The 17,360-nt window shown below is 39.8% G+C and overlaps 2 protein-coding genes across 2 annotated transcripts; both read left to right on the top strand.

The window, feature by feature from the left end:
* The first annotated feature begins 509 nt into the window (after positions 1–509).
* Positions 510–1,809, top strand: LOC148779660 (uncharacterized). Its single transcript, XM_088852301.1, has 3 exons — positions 510–1,101; positions 1,384–1,721; positions 1,765–1,809. The coding sequence occupies exons 1-3, from the start codon at positions 675–677 to the stop codon at positions 1,807–1,809; spliced, it is 810 nt and encodes a 269-aa protein (XP_088708427.1). The 5' UTR covers positions 510–674.
* On the top strand, positions 1,794–17,300 carry LOC18441445 (DNA (cytosine-5)-methyltransferase 4). The gene is made up of 10 exons (XM_088851909.1): positions 1,794–4,577; positions 5,375–5,542; positions 6,421–6,619; positions 7,055–7,166; positions 13,443–13,587; positions 13,870–14,052; positions 14,152–14,385; positions 14,516–14,701; positions 15,790–15,936; positions 17,046–17,300. Exons 1-10 carry the CDS (start codon positions 1,809–1,811, stop codon positions 17,193–17,195), a joined length of 4,293 nt encoding a protein of 1,430 aa, XP_088708035.1. The 5' UTR covers positions 1,794–1,808; the 3' UTR covers positions 17,196–17,300.
* The last annotated feature ends 60 nt before the right edge of the window (positions 17,301–17,360 follow it).

Genomic DNA, 17,360 nt, shown 5'->3' with positions numbered 1-17,360 from the left:
TTTTACACGGGGTATAAGATATTGTGGAATAATTCGTCGGGCTGTTTCCAGCGTTATCATTTCAAAACAAGACAAATTGAAAAATCGTTAAAACCGTTATTTGAACAGCAGCTGAGTCAGCAGCTGTTCCGTGTCCGAGGTAACGAAGCCAACCCCGCTTCCTTCCTTTTTCAAATAAACGAAAAACCCCGCCCTCTTTCTCTCTCTATCTCTCTCTCTCTAAAATTGCATTATACGAAGCTCCACAGCCCAAATTTCATCTCTCTCTCTCTCTCTCTAAAATTGCATTATACGAAGTTCCACAGCCCAAATTTCATCTCTCTCTCTCTCTCTAAAATTGCATTATACGAAGCTCCACAGCCCCAATTTCATCTCTCTCTCTCTCTAAAATTGCATTATACGAAGCTCCACAGCCCAAATTTCATCTCTCTCTCTCTAAAATTGCATTATACGAAGTTCCACAGCCCAAATTTCATCTCTCTCTCTCTCTCTAAAATTGCATTATACTAAGCTCCAGAGCCCAATTGTGACAAGTTTCATCTCTCTCTATGTTTGCATTCTACAAAGCTCCATTCAGCTCTCTCTCTATAATTTTATTCTTTTTCCCCTTGTCTTTTTTAGTCTCTTTCTCTGGTTTCTCTGCAGTTACGTTTTGATTAACCCTAATTGCATCCATGGAGGACTCATTCAATTCCCCAAAGAACAAAAGGGAAAGACCTCTTAAGCCCCGAAACGACGGGCAGGACTCTTCTCATGACCAAAGAATGCCCAAACGAAGATCTTCTTGGACTGGTGCAGCAGATATTTCAGAACCCATTGTGCCTTCGTCCACTTCGATGGAGGCGTCAGAGCCCACCATGACTTCTTGCTTTGCTTCACAAGAGCATTTGGAGACAATTCCAGGTTCGTTATCTACTTTGGCAGGGAAAGAAGGTCATGTACCTGGTTTTTGCTCTGCATCTGAAGAGAAACCCGAAGCCGTGAAGGTTTCAAGAAAGATCGACACATCCACAGATCTTTCTTATGATAGTTCAGAAAAGAGAGTAAAACTCACTTCAGTTGATCCTTTGAATTCCGAAGGAACAGAGGCTTCTTTACCAGGTATGGAACATGAATTCGAATTTGCTATGGCTTCCAGCTCTAATGAAGAAAAGGACTCCAAACCCTTAGTGGATTGTTCTTTTTCAAAAGAGAAAGATATATCTATGATGGATCCTCAATCTGGATCAATGGAGTTTTCTCTCTCTCTAATCCAGAGAAGAAAAACCTGAATCAATGGAGGTCTGTCTCTCCAATCCAAAGAAGAAGCCTGAATCAATAGGGCCCTCTCTCTCTGGTTTGGGACTGAAACCCACATCCTCTGACATTGCTCTTTGCAATCAGGAGCTGCTATGTCTCTGTTGACATCAGGAGCCATGAAGACTTCATCCACTGGTAAAGAAAATGAATCCAAATCCTTGCCCGAACCCAATGCAGCCTCTTCCTCGGCTTCCAAACCATCGAAAGATTCTGATTCAAAAGAGAAACCTGACCTCTCCATTCAAGAGGAGCAACATTCACAAGAAAAACTAGAAGGAGAAGATCAAGAATTAGAAGGAGAAGAAGAAGAAGAAAAAGAAGAAGACAAAGAAGAGGAAGAAGGAGAAGAAGAAGAAGGAGGAGAGGGAGAAAGAGAAGGAGAAAAAGAAGAAGAAGAAGAGGTAGAAGGAGAAGAAGAAGAAGTAGGAGAAGAAGAAGAAGAGGAGGAAGGAGGAGGAGGAGGAGGAGGAGGAGGAGGAGGAGGAGGAGGAGGAGGAGGAGGAGAAGTAATGGAAGAAATAAACATGGAGGACGTAGTGGAAATAAATGATGAGACAGATGTCATCACAGTGACTGCGCTTCGCTTAGATGAGGTCCGGCCCAGAAGAAGGCTGACAGGCTTTTCCATTACAAATTCAATGGGTGGAATGGTAATGTTTGATGATTCAACACCCGAAAGCCTGTTCATTTCAGGTGTGGTTACTCCTTTTGAGGGATGCACATCAGAAAATTTACGGTTTCGGTGTGGGCCTTTTGGGCCCGTTCGATCATGGTGTATTACAGGCTTTCATGAAAAGTCCCTCTCTATTTGGGTCTCAACAGAATTGGCTGATTACCTATGTGTTATGCCTGCAGAAAACTACTTCCATTACTATAGTTACTTCAAATTTAAGGCTTCACTCTGTCTTCGAACCTTTGAGGAACTCAGTTATGATACAGAGGTGAAATTTGGGAATCTTGTAACATCTCTGGCATTCACTATGCTAAACGATTGCCAATTTTCTGCTGACTATAACTCAATGTCGGAGTCAGTGAAGCCTCATATGGCTTTTGTGGCTGATCAGTTGGTTGCGCTTGATAAGAACTTCTCTGAGTTTAAGGTGATAAAAAAGATAAATGAGGTGTTCAAGGAGGATATGGAGAAGATCAGAATGCTTAGGCAAGTGAACATGCTGAGTGGAAGGAAATTTTCTGGATCGTTTTACTCGATCCAAGACTCCAATGAAGAGTTTAACAAGGAGGGCTCAAAAGATAATGATGGTGACAAAGCCATGAGAGAGGCCACTTCCTACCAAACCATTGTGGAGGAAGAGAATCATCGTCCTCCAAAGAAGCGATCTCTTCCTACAATTATCGAGACCCAGGAGAAGAATATAGAAACAGTAAAGCCGACAGCCATGGATGTTAGGAAAACAGAAGAGGAAATAGAGGTGGTTGATGATGAAGATATCGCAGTTAGCATGACTGGGACCACAGATACCAAGACTACTCAAGCCCAAAGAATGCTCAAGGGATTCGAGATATTGGACGTGGGAGAAGCAATGCAGCCCTTTGAAAAATTAGAATCTCATCGATTGTACATTACCTCTGAGATTTGGACAAGCTACAATTCGGAAGAACCTGATCTAGGGGTTCGGTGCAAGTCCTTTGGTCCAGCTGTATCTTGGTGCATTATAGGCTATGAGGAGGAGGCCCCTCAAATATGGGTGTCGACAGACTGCGCAGACTACCTTTGTCGAAAGCCAAGTGCAGATTACATGCCTTTCTTTAAACCTTTCTATGAGAAGGCAATGCTCTGCATCCGGGCCTTTCATGTCATCAATGCTTTTCCTGATTTGGATTTTGATGAGTTCTGTACGAAACTGGTTTTAGATATATTGCCATGTTTTGACACCTTCAAGGATGAAGAAACCACTAGGAACTATGTGAATTCCCACTTGGGTTTTGTAGCAGAGCAGCTTATTGGGCTTGATCGGATATTCTTCTCTGAAATACCATCAATAAAAAGCATTATACATAAGTTCAATGTGGATGTTGCAACATTGAATAGAATGGCATGCGGCTCATTTCACTCACTCAATGACAAGAATTGGTGGATCCAACAATGTCAATCAGAAGACGTGATCTTGGCAGAGACCTGGAAGATGCCAGAGATTAATGTGCCTGAGGTTTGGACTTCAGGGACTTCAAACTTTAGGTTCAAGCTATTGCAAGGTACGAAGAAAAAAGACGTGAAGAGAGAGAAGAAAAAGAAGCCACGGCCAACGTTGAAACCATATGAGGATTTGGCAAAGGAGGAAATGGGTTTTGCCGCAACCAAGCTTGTATACAATATTTGGATAGATTATCACTCAAAAAAGATGAGGCAAGAGGAGAGCATGGATGTTGAGCATAGTAAACCAGGGACCATAGAACATGATAAAACAGAGGTTGGTACGGAGGTGACAACAGAAGAGGCCATGGAAGTGGAGCATGTAAAGCCAGAGTCTAGTATGGAGATTAGGCAAGAAGAGAGCGGGGAAGTGGAACATGGTAAACCAGAGTCCACCATGGAGATTAGGCAAGAAGAAAGCATGGAAGTGGAGCATGATAAACCAGGGGGTGGTCCAAACACTTCTGAGAAAATGGTGACGTGGATCAAGGCACCTATCCATGATCCCGTGTCTGGTGATATGTTGTTTGGAGGAGCATCCCTCAATGGAGAAAGCTTGCTGGTTAAAGAGGTGGCATTGGTCGAAGAAAATGGGTGTGATGTTTTGGTCCTAGTGCAGTATATGTATCAGAGGTCTGATCAGTCCAAAATGGCCCATGGGAGAGTTTTAGAGAAAGGTTGTGACACTTTCTTAGGGAATGCCGCAAATCCAAAGGAAGTGTTCTTGAAAGAGAACTGCATAGATTTCATGCTAGAGAATGTGAAGAGAAAGGTAAAACTAGACTTGAGGTTGAATCCTTACAAAACGGATGAGTCTGCTGAATTTTTTTGTAGGAATGTTTATCTGAAGGAAAAAGGGGCCTTTTTAAGGATTCAGAAGAAAGAACTTGAGCAACGGATAGGGAAGTGTTCAGTTTGCAGAAAGATAGAGGCTTTGGTTCCTCAAAAGTTAGAGAGAGGAGAGTATGTGTATGTAAAGGCTATGTTTTTGGGGAAAGATGACATTAAAATAACACATGTGGTGTGTGAGGTTTTGAATGTTGATGAACGGTGGGTGGAAGTGAGAAGGTTTTACAGGCCTGAGGACATTTCTGCCGAGACTTCTTACGAGGCAGACCTTAGAGAAGTGCGTTGATATCTCACTCTCTCTCTGACACACACACTATCTATCTATCTATCTATCTATCTATATATATATATATATATATATATATATATATATATATATATATATATATATATATATATATAAGAAGATACTACAAAACGCCTATAGGCGAAAATGAACAGTGATTTCAACTACCTTCGTTACCATCCAAACTTCATTGCATGGTCACAGTTGTCTGGTAGTGTTTCAATTTTCATTTTGTGTTTACTAATCGGAATGAGCTGAAATTTGGAGCGTATGTGCATCTTAGGGAGGCTCACCTAATAAAAATATGAAAAACATAATTCGGGGGTATTTTGATCAATTTATATTTTACGAATTATTGCTTTCATATTTTTATTAGGTGTGCGACACTAAGATGTACACATGCTCCAAATTTCAAGTAATTTGGATTTGTAGAAAAAAAATAAAAATTGAAACACTACCGGACAACTGTGACCGTGCTATGAAGTTTGGATGGTGATGAGGATAGGTGAAATTATTGTTCATTTTTGCCTATAGGTGTTGGGAAGAGTTTTCTATATATATATATATATATATATATAACATGAAGTATGCTATTGAGTAATCTTTACTTGTTTTGCCAAGTAATAAGTGGGGTTATTAAAAACTTGTCACAAGAAGAAATTTCTCTCTCTCTCTCTAAATAAATAAATATAAGAGAAAATAGACTTAAGGAGTCTTATTTGTTTTTGCTAAATGAGAAGAGGGTTGCTGAACAGCCTGTGACAGGAAATTGCTTATTGATATTGTAGGTGTATTACAGTGAAGACATATACCATGTTCCTATTGAGGGCGTGATACGAAGATGTGAGGTTCGTATGACAAGAGACAACTTTCCACCTCCACAGAGTCTTCTTCTCTTTGAACACATCTTCTATTGTCGATATATCTATGGATCAACAAATGGCGTTATGAAGATGGTATGTTCTATTTTTGACTTAAGTAGTTCAGTTAATCTGTGTCTGTAGCAAATAATTTGTAGTTCAGTTGATCTGTGTCTCTAGCAAATAATTTGTTTATAGTAATTTGGTCATTATTTTCCAATGAATGCAGTATGGCGATATATATATATATATACACAAAATGGCTATAGGCGAAAATGAACAGTGATTTCGCCTACTCTCATCACCATCCAAACTTCATCGTACGGTCAAAGTTGTCTGGTAGTATTTCAATTTTCATTTTTTTTACTCATTGAAATGATCTAAAATTTGGAGCGTGTGTACATCTTAGTGTGACGCACCTAATAAAAATATGAAAAAAATAATTTGCAAAATATAAATTGACCAAAATACCTCCATAAATTTTCATAGATATTTTGGTCAATTTATATTTTGAGAATTATTTTTTTCATATTTTTATTAGGCGCGCCTCACTAAGATGTACACACACTCCAAATTTCAAGTAATTTGGATTTGTAGAAAAAAAATTGAAACCTTCTAGACGACTGTGATCCCGTGATGAAATTTGGATGATGATGAGGGTAGGCGAAATCACTATTCATTTTCACCTATAGACATTGGGAAGAGTTTTCTTTTATATATATATATATATATTATGGTCTATCACTTCATCAGATGGTGATGATATCATGGCCTGCAGTCCATTAGAGTGTACTCTATTTTGTCATAATAAGCATATAAAGTAAATGGATCAATTGAAAGTATATGTTTCTGAGGACAACTTACCTGTAACTTCTGCAAATGTTAAAGCAACTTAGAAGATAACATCTAGTTTAAAAACTGACTATAATTCTAGAAAGACATGGAAAACAGTGGTTGATGTTATGGTTATTCAGATACCTGAGAATTTGTTGACTTGGAAAAAAGAAGCACAAATCAAGAATAAAAAAGAGGAGGGGAATGATGATCGTAAGAGGAGTAATGAGGAGAAAGAAGCCAGTAAGTCCGATACTCTATCTCCACAAGATAAAGGGTTGGCCATTTTGGACATATTCTCAGGCTGTGGTGGCTTCACACAAGGATTGCAAGAATCAGGTAGCTAAGCTCGACACTAGCTTTTCTTTTCTTTCATCAAATTCTACTTCATGCACACACATGCACAGAGCAGAGAGAGAGAGAGAGAGAGAGAGAGAGAGAGAGAGAGAGAGAGAGAGAGAGAGAGAGAGAGAGAGAGAGAGAGAGAGAGAGAGAGAGAGAGAGAGAGAGAGAGAGAGAGAACTTGGATTGTCGTTCATTCAGGAGTGGAAATCAAAGTCTCGGTTGTGCCCGTTAACTGAAAAAGAAAACCAGACTGAAATTCCGAACATTTGATTGATTTTGTATTCTTCAAAGCATATGGGGCTAATATTATTTTTTTAAAACTATTTGGCTATATTTTCCAGAATTAATGCTGATTTTCCTTAGACTGTTCATCTTTTTTGTCCTAACAATTAAGCTCCTTTTGATTGGTGGTTTGCTATTCACTTGCAGGAGTTGGATTCACCAATTGGGCATTTGAGCATGATGAAAATGCAGCCAAAAGCTTCAAACTCAATCATCCTAACACTGAGGTTTTCTCTGTTAATTGTGCTGTGATGCTGAGGTGCTAAGCTGAAACCCATAATTCCTTTTTGCTTTATCCTTTTTATGTGAAAAAGCCACACATGTGGCCCTCCCTGATGCTATTACCTCATTCTCTTTAGACGTTTCATATAAGTCAGTTGTTAAAACCGACAATGAACAAAAGCATGGACCAAACGTGGACCATTATGATCCATGTAGTGAGGCAGTTCAATGTGCTTATAAATAGGGTGTGCGTGCAAGCCTTAAGGAGAGTTAGAAATATGTTGTTATATGAGTTAGAAATAGAGGAGGGGTTGGATGAGTGTTAAAACATGTTGTAATAATAAAATTCGGTGCTTTTTCCTCTTCCTTGTTGTGCCGGATTATACATTTGGTATCAGAGCTTTCGCAAAACTCCACAATTGGTATCAGAGCAGGTTCGGTCAGGGGCCATTGTAAGTGAGTAGTTAGATGTTGTGAAGCCGATCAGCAGGGGCTGAGCTTCTAGGTGTTGATATCGAAGTGCGATCACACCAATCACAATGGCAGACCTAGCGAATGGATCTGGAGGAATCGAGAAACTAAACCACTTCCAGGTGTTGAGATCGAAGTGTGATCACACCAATCATGATGGCAGGCCTAGCGAATGCATCTGGAGGCATCGAGAAACTAAATCACTTCTAGGTGTTGAGATCGAGGTGCGATCACACCAATCACGATGGCAGACCTAGCGAATGCATCTAGAGGCATCGAGAAACTAAACCACCACAATTACGATGATTGACGTTCGTGCATAAAATCGTACCTGTAAAGATAGGACCTCTGGGAGGTCGGCGGCAGCAACGAAACCATACCACCCACGAGAGAGAATACTGAGGCACTACCACGATGGTACATCAAGGCCGGGAAGGCCATGTTCGTGTTAAAAATAACAGTTCAAAATGAACTCTTGGACCACATTCGAGAAGCCACCGTACCTAAGGAAGCCTGGGATGTGTTAGCAATACTATTTTTCAAGAAGAATGATGCTCGATTGTAGTTCTTGAAAAACGAGCTTGGATCGATGTCACAAGGGACTATGACGATCAGTCAGTACTTCACTAAGGTGAAATCTCTGTGCCATGAGATTTCAAAACTTGATCTGAAATCTCAGATTAGTGAGACTAGAATGAGAAGAATCATTATTAGAGGACTAAGACCCGAATACAATGGGTTCATGACGGCCATCAAGGGGTGGCAGACACAACCGTCTCTTCTAGAGTTAGAAAGTTTGCTGGAGAATCAGGATACGTTGGCCAAACAGATGGCCGGTATATTTGTGAAGGTTGAAGAGGAGGCTCTCTTCGTACGAAAGAAGGCAGGAGAGACAGTCGAGACCAATCAAAGGAGAGAGGGCTTCCAACCAGGGGGAGTTAGATGACGCAATACCGGCGTAAATTGGCGACCAAGGAAACCCCGATGAGACATCGAGTGCTACAATTGTGGCAAAAAGAGCCACTCTTCTTAGGAGTGCTGTTCAAAGAAAAAGAAGTCAGCTGAAGGAAATATGGTGACTACAACAAGTCACCAAGACAAGATCGAAGAAGATTGGAATGCACATGCAACCTTCGTAGTAACTAAAGAAACAGAACTATCGAGTTCGGAACTACTATCGGCCAATCAATGCAACGATAAGGCGACAAGAGGAACCTGAGGAATCCAAGGAAACCCTGATGAGACATCGAGTGCTACAATTGTGGCAAAAAGAGCCACTTTGCTTAGGAGTGCGGGTTAAAGAAAAAGAAGTCAGCTGAAGAAAATATGGTGACTACAACATGTCACCAAGACGAGATCGAAGAAGATTGGAATGCACATGCACCCTTCGTAGTAACTAAAGAAACAGAACTATTGAGTTCGGAACTAGCCGACTATCGGTCAATCGATGCAAGGATAAGGTGACCAAAGGAACCTGAGGAGCTCGCATGCAGCACAGTCTCCAGCTCTGAAGACATCAACTACAATCAAGACTGGATTGTAGATTCAGGATGCTCAAATCATATGACTGGAGACAATGGCAAGTTCCTCAATTTGACTGAGTACAAAGGAGGCAAAATCATGGTTACTGCTAATAATACAAAGCTACCAATCACCCATGTCAGAAAAGCTATCTGCATGCCTCAATTAAGTATAAGAGAGGCCCAGTTACAGGATGTATACCATGTGCCAGGAATGAAAAAGAATTTGTTGTCAGTATCACAACTAATAGAAATCAGCGACTTCTTCGTGTTTGGTCCAGATGAGATCAAAGCGTATCGAAGCAAGAAGTTTCCAGACCTGCTGATTATGGAGGGCTGACAACTGGACTCCATCTACATAATGTCAGCAGAGTCATCTTATGAACAAAAGGCCCGAAGAATCGACTGCTGATCTCTAGCATGCTCGTTTAGGGCATGTGGTCATCAACAGGCTGAAGAATATGATGGACCGATCAATGGTGAGGGGACTTCCTCAGCTATAAGTCCAAACTAATGCTGTGTATGGGCTGTCAATTTGGCAAGGCTCATCGAAAACCATACACTAAATCAAACTACCAATCTAAAAGGCCGTTGAAGATTATTCACTCAGATGTATTTGGCCCAGTAAAGCAACACTTGGTCAGAGGCATGAGGTACATGCTTACTTTCATCGATGACTATTCAAGGTACCTAATGAAGGAAAAGTCAGAGGTCTTTGAAAAGTTCAGAATTCCGAACAAAGATTATGGGGGAGATTAGCCAGAAGATTCGATGTCTATACACTGACAATGGAGGAGAGTACACATCGACGAAATTCTCAGCCTACCTAAAGAAGATTGGCATTCGACGCCAGCTAACCTGTCCCCACACGCTACAGCAGAATGGAGTAGCCAAACGGAAGAATCGACATCTAGCTGAAACATGCAGAAGTATGTTCCATGCTAAAAATGTGCCCGGTAGATTTTCGGGAGAGTGTATGAAGACAATGGGGGCACATCATCAATCGACTACCTCAACCAAATTTGGGATTCATCACACCATACGAGAGACTCTGGAAGGTTAAACCAACTCTAAGTTATTTTAAAGTATTTGGTTCTACATGTTAAGTGCTTGTTCCAAAAAGGAAAGAATTGAGGTATTGTGACCCTACAACCAACCGATGCTACATGTCACGGGATGTGGTATTCGATGAAGCATCATCTTGGTGGATTCCAGAAACTACCAAAGTCTCTAATATTGGAGACGAATAAGGTCAAGGAGACTCTAGATGGAGAGCATGAGGAACAAAACCAGGAAAATGAGATGCACCATAGCTCACCAGTCACACCAAGAAGATCTTCCAACCCATGGAGAGATGGTGTCTACCAGAGAAGGACCCCTAAAGAGACTCGACCAAGTCAACTAGAAGACATCACTAAAGAGCCTCAATTATGACGTTCAACCAGAGTAAGAAGAGAAAATCCCAAATATGTGGATACTGCATTAGCCTAGGTAGATGATATACAAGAACTAGTCTCATACGAAGAAGCCTGTCAAAGTGAAGAATGGAAAAAAGCTATGGAGGAAGAAATCTTTGCACTAGAGAAGAACCAGACATGGGATCTAGTTCCTAAGCTGAAGGAGGTTAAGCCCATCTCTTGTCGATGGGTATACAAAGTAAAGACTCTTGTCGATGGGTATACAAAGTAAAGATATAAGGGCAGACTAGTCGCTCATGGTTTTTCACAATAATATGGGATTGACTATGAGGAAAATTTTAGTCCTGTGGCTAAAATCACGACAGTACATGTACTACTTGCATTGACAGCCAGCAAATCATGGAAATTATGGCAAATGGATGTGAAGAATGCTTTTCTTCATGGAGAGGTTGATCGAGATATATATATGGAGCAACCGAAAGGTTTTGAAAACGAGGATAGACCAAACTATGTTTGCAATAAAGAAGGCCTTATATGGACTAAAGCAGACACTAAGGGCTTGGTATGGCATGATTGTTGAGTTCCTATTGCAAAATGGATAATCAGTCACACCTGCAGACTCAAGCTTATTTGTAAAAGTCAGAGACGGCCAACTATCCATTATACTTGTCTATGTTGATGATCTGATTATTACAGGGGACGACACTGAGGAAATCTACTGCACAAAGAAGAATATGTCAGTCAGATTTTAGATGAAGGAGACTAGAGAGGTCAGACATTTTTTGGGTCTCGAAATTGATAAAGTCAAAGAAGGACTCTTCTTGTGTCAGCAGAAGTACACTAGAGACCTATTACAAAAGTACGGAATGGTAGACTGCAAAATAATCTCAACACCAATGGAGACAAACGTGAGACTAAGCGTAGATGAAGGAGAAGATCTCAAGGACCCAGCCATGTACAGACAGATTGTCGGTAGCTTAATCTATCTATAACATTGACTAGGCATGATATTTCACATGCTGTTGGAGTAGTCAGTCTATTCATCCAGAATCCAATGAATTCTCTTTTACAGGCCGTTCGCAGAATCCTGCGATACATCAAAGGTTCGGCTGACTACAGATTGTTATATAAGAAGGAAAAGTGCGAGTTGACCGGATATTGTGATGCTGATTTTGCTGGTGACCAAACGACTCGTCGATCTACCATTGGATATTCTTTTAGTTTCGGATCAGCAACAGTCTCTTGGTATAGTAAGAGACAACCCACGGATCAGCAACAGTCTCTTGGTATAGTAAGAGACAACCCACTGTTTCCTTATCGACCACCGAAGCGGAATATAGATCTGCAGCAATGGCTGCACATGAATTCACATGGCTATCACTTATGTTGGAGAACTTGCATCAGCAAGTTGAGAAACCAGTGTCACTTTTCTGTGACAACCTATCAGCCATTCGACTGGCTGAGAACGCTGTCTTCCATGCAAGGACAAAACACATTGAAGTGCATCATCATTACATACGAGAAAAGGTCCTAAATTAAGAGCTCTCACTGATATCAATAAGGACAGAAGAACAAATTGCTGATATATTTATAAAAGGGCTTAATCTTACCAAATTTGCTAAACTCAAAGAAAGACTCGGCATAATCAGAAGATCAGTTGTAAAGAAGAGCCAGTGTTGAGGGGGGGAATTGTGAAAAAGCAACACATGGCCCTCCCTATGCTATTACCTCATTCTCTCTAGAGGTTTCATACAAGTCGGTTGTTAAAACCGACAATGAACAAAAGCATGGGCCAAACGTGGACTATTGTGCTCCATGTAGTGAGGCGGTGAGGTGGTTCAATGTGCTTATAAATATGGTGTACGTGCAAGCCTTAAGGAGAGTTAGAAATATGTTGTTATATGAGTTAGAAATAGAGGAGGGGTTGGATGAGTGTTAAAAATATGTTGTAATACTATTTCTTTTAATAATAAAAGTCGGTGCTTCTTTCTCTTCATTGTTGTGCCGGATTCTACAATTGGTACCAGAGCTTCCACAAAACTCTACATTTTATTTTTTTCTCAGTAAGAAAAGACTATTTCTAAGATGGGCACCAACAATTCTTTTGATTTTTTATGCAGAAAAAATGTGGTCGTATACTTACTGTAACAATTTATATGGCAGGGCCATTTAACCGCATAGCACTTGTTTTTTCTCAGATAATTCCAAGAATTAACACCATGACCTATGTGGTGTTGGATTAAGGACTTGTTTCTGAAATGAAAAACACATTTGGTTAAATATGCCATATATATACAAATTACGAAAGTTAATGGCTTCCATGACCAGATTAAGAGCAAAAAATAAAGCTAGCTCCTTAAAAAATCAAGTATTTAGATCAAAGAAAAAGGTTGGAGGAACTTTAATCATTCAGTCAGCTTGAGCTACACTCATCTAATACAAATTCAACTCTATTGTTGCTCTCACTTTTCCAGCCTATATTGAGTTTTATCTGTAATTTTGAGCATGCCTAGAGATACTTAAGCTTAGTCTTTTCACTAGAGAACCATAAGATTATGGGTGGGTGGGTGTGTGTGTTTGTGTGGATGCACACAACATATAACATATGATCCTTCAGAATGTGGAGATCATCTAAAACGGTAATACCGGACATAGGCTTTTTATCTCATAAAAAACCAAGCAAGGTACCATCCAACATGCATAATTAAAGTTGTAAATCTTTATAAGTGTGGAAATAATCTCAATCACATTGGAGTCACACAGCAAAAAGAAAAATCAGAAAAAGAAGAAGAAGAAGCTTTTACCTATATGTGCAAAAACATGCCTCGTACCAGTCTAGTTGCTTGTAAACTCTGAAATTTTGCCTGATTTAGTAATCTTTCTCATTGATGGTTTTCTCTACAGAAATCTAATGGAGATGAGTGGAAGTATTCATTATTGCATCTCTGACACTAAATCTGTTTCACTGGGTATGAAACTAAGCAAGGACCAAGAGAAGAAGCTCCCATTTTGGGGTGAAGTACAGTTAATCATTGGGAGCCTTCCCGAGGTTTGAAATTTTCCCATTTTGTAATATGTACCGATAAAAACTAAGGAAAACTTTGAAAGAATTACTCTTCCAATACTTAATGTGGTTCTCCATTTTATCGTTTCTTTTTCCAGAATTCAGTAAGCTTTCGTAAGAGCTTTCTATGTTTTTTGAGTTTGTTTTGGATTCCAGCTTCTTCTTCTTTTTTCCTTGGGAAGGGGTTTAGATTCACAAATAACACATGCATTTCTATGAAAGGGCCTTTGAATAGAATCGATCATGTCCTATTCCTTGTGTTCGCAGGTGACAGATGGAAAGGACTTGATTAACGAGCATGAATGGAATAGGGCCACAACGCTTCTATCCTATGTTGATTTTTTGCGACCCAATTTCTTTTTGCTTGCGAGTGACAAGAAATTGGTGACTCTCCCCACTAATCAGATCTTTCGTTTAACTTTTAAGACACTCTTGCAACTGGGTTATCAGGTAAGGAATTAGAAAATGTAGCTACCCATTTTAAGACCTCCTATAGATTCGTTTGGTTGCATTTTGCTCTCTCCTGGTTTAATTGGTCTATGGTTTCAGGTGAGGTATGGTATCATAGAAGCCGGATGTCATGGTGTTCCCCAAGCTGGAAGGAAGTCTTTTATAGTTGCAGCTTATTATGATGAAATCTTACCTGAATGGCCGGAGCCAATGCATGTTTCCTTGTGCACTAATTGTGATATTGGTGCCCCATTTCGCTCAATAACTATCAAGGACTCCATTGGTGATCTAATGCTTTGTCTGGATTGGGATCTCGAAGAAGGCTTTTTATATGTGCGTAGTCTCTTACCTTGACTTATGTTCTCAAGTAGCATCACTGGCATGAAATGGCATTTCATCGTTTACATATGTGCTCCTCAATCTAAGTACATGTGTGTAATGACATTTCGCTTGTGTTATACAGTTTAAAAATCAACCTGTTTCATGGTTCCAAAGCATCATTCGGGGAAACCAGAAGGTCTTGAAAGATCATGTAGAATTGAATTCAAAATGGGTTGATTTGAATTGGGTGAGAAACAAATTATTCAAAGAGGATTTGGATCTTAATTTGAATTTGGTGAGAAAGCAATTATTCAAAGAGGAACACGAGGTACGTAGCGCATCACTAATGTATGCTTATATGTTCAGAATTATGGATTCAAACATGTATAATCTGTGAAAGGTATGCATGAATATTGTATGTCTGACATTATTGTCGGCTCACTGCTAGCCGTTAGATTAGGATCATACATATAAATGTTCTAGACACTTAAATTATATACCTGTGGAAGCATAGAAAACTCACTTTTTTTTTATGGGAAACCTTTTTATATACTTTATCTTATTTGGGGACCCACAATCATCTGAATAAATATAAGATGACTAGGAGAACTAATAACAATGCCATAGGCCGGTACCAGCTATGTTGATCAGGCCATATTTGATGCCATTGATGTCATATCGCTCTCAACTATCTGATCATAATCGAATGGCTGGATGTCTATAGACCCATATAAGCTATATGTGTCGTTTAGACACGTACACAGCTTGCTCATTATATATTTAAGCAATAGCTCATTATATATTTAAGCAATAGAAGAAGTTGTCTATATCAAAATTACAGGGTCTTGTAGCACTCAAACATGACGACCTTGACAACCTTTCATATGCATGGTATCTTACATAGAATACATACACACATAACATAGCTGCATGTAGAAGAAATTAGAGGAATAGAATACGATCCAATATGTCAGACAAGTCGCAGTATATGTCAACCCAAGCTGCGCTTCCTCTCAAAGAATCCGAAAAGGTATTTTTGGAGCACCAGTGGGCATGAAAAAAAAAAGGAGTTAAGCACTATAATTTGACTTTGATGCGGAAATGTAAGAGTGGGTTTATTCATCTTCATGATATTGTCGTTTATCATATTTTATTCATAGATAGATATAATGATTGATTGAAGGAGGGAGAGAGAGAGAGAGAGAGAGAGAGAGAGAGAGAGAGAATTACTTAATCTCTTAACATTGTTGCTCCTTGGCTTCTTCTGTAGAATTTGTAATTATGTTGTTGTGTATGTGTGTGAGCGTCACTTCTTGGCTTCCTTTGTAGAATTTGTAGTATTATGTTTTGTGTGTGTATGTGTGCTTGAGAGAGAGAGACCTCTGTGTTCTGATGTCAAGAGATGGTTGATTTCAGAAAATACAGGGGCTCTTTGGAAAGTTGGATTGGCTAGGTAAGTTCCCAAGCGCTAGTCCTCATCCCAAGCCCATTGGAAAGCTGGGAACTTGGTCTCATCCAGGCCATAACAGACCTCTCACTGTACGTGAATGCGCACGTGCTCAAGTAAGTCTCTCTCTCTCTCTTCCTCCCCCCACCCGCTCCCCCCCTCCCTATATATCTCTCTAACATGCCTCACTATAAAACACATTATCAATTATAGAATCAATGTTCTAAAACTCATTGATCTGGATCTAGAATCATGGATCCGAATTAGAAATTGATAGGGATAGAACCGATTTCGGGAAGGTATCAGCACTAACCTAGTTCCACCTGAAACCCCCCCTTACATATATTTTTTCTTGTTTCCTTTAAAACCCACGCCTTTTACCCCAAGATAAACTCCTATCTTAATGTTTTCCTTTTTGTTTTGTATATATTTTTAATGGCAGATTGCTGATTCGGACCAATACGGATCATCAATCCTGCAATATAACATGGATATTGAGTGGACAATCTACCCAACCCAACCCAACCCATCCTGGTTTTGAATCACTGATTGTTCCGCTCTAAGATCACATAACCATATTTTGGACCTCACTGTGATCGCAAGGCCACAATATGGATCACTTTGTGGTGGTTCACAATTGGATTCTGTGCACGGTTTCTAGACCATAATGTTTGATTTTTTTTTGATTAATTAAGAGGGAAGAGAGGGCCCCTACCCATTTTTTCAAATAGTTTAGTAATTAGTTTTTTTTTAAAGATGTCAATGAAGTGGTGTAAGTAAGAATGAATGAAAACCACAATATAATGACTAGAGTATGGGGTTACTACCATCACGATCCCAACCCCTTTCCCCATAATGTCTAATTGCAATACACAGTGAACCAAAAGGATGGACCGATAAAACATATGCATAACACTGTTTGAACTAAAATTCTGTAGTATGGTCTCTTTTTTAAGCATGAGTTGGGACACGTGGCAGTTAGCCATGCGGCATCACGGAGGTGACACTTACTCCCTCCAAGGCTCTATTTAAATGTGCTCCATCAAATTGGCCGTATTATTATGTGAGTGTACTCGATTGATCTCGGTATTCGGAGCTCTTAAAGTTTGAAGACTTCAATAAAAGCGATATCATATTGTACCTAGGGCAGTGACAGAGAGAGTGAGAGTGTGAGTGCGAGTGTGAGTGTGTTAATCTATGTTTATGTTTTTGGTACTGTGTGCAGGGATTTTCGGATAGCTTCATATTTTGTGGTGATGACATTCATGAAAAGCATCAACAAATTGCGAGCTCAGTTTCTCCAGTTGTGGCTATGGCCCTCGGCAAGAAACTACTCGAAGCTGTCCAAGCCAAACGCAAACAATCTTCATCTTGAAGTTTTATATTTTCTCTCTCTCTCTCTCTCTCTGTAGCACGTGATCTCTTGTATTTGTGAAAATATTTTGTATAAATCATTCAATCTCGGCATGAAAGTGCATCAGTCTTTCTCATCATGTTCACCACAGGAGTCTTTTGTGTTGGTTACAATTTAGAGAGAGAG

The sequence above is a fragment of the Amborella trichopoda genome, chromosome 11, assembly GCF_054954075.1.
Source record: "Amborella trichopoda isolate Santa Cruz 75 chromosome 11, AtrichopodaSantaCruz75HAP2 v2.0, whole genome shotgun sequence".
Taxonomy (NCBI): domain Eukaryota; kingdom Viridiplantae; phylum Streptophyta; class Magnoliopsida; order Amborellales; family Amborellaceae; genus Amborella; species Amborella trichopoda.
The sequence above is the reverse complement of the archived record's forward strand: the minus strand, read 5'-3'. Positions and strand labels throughout refer to the sequence as shown.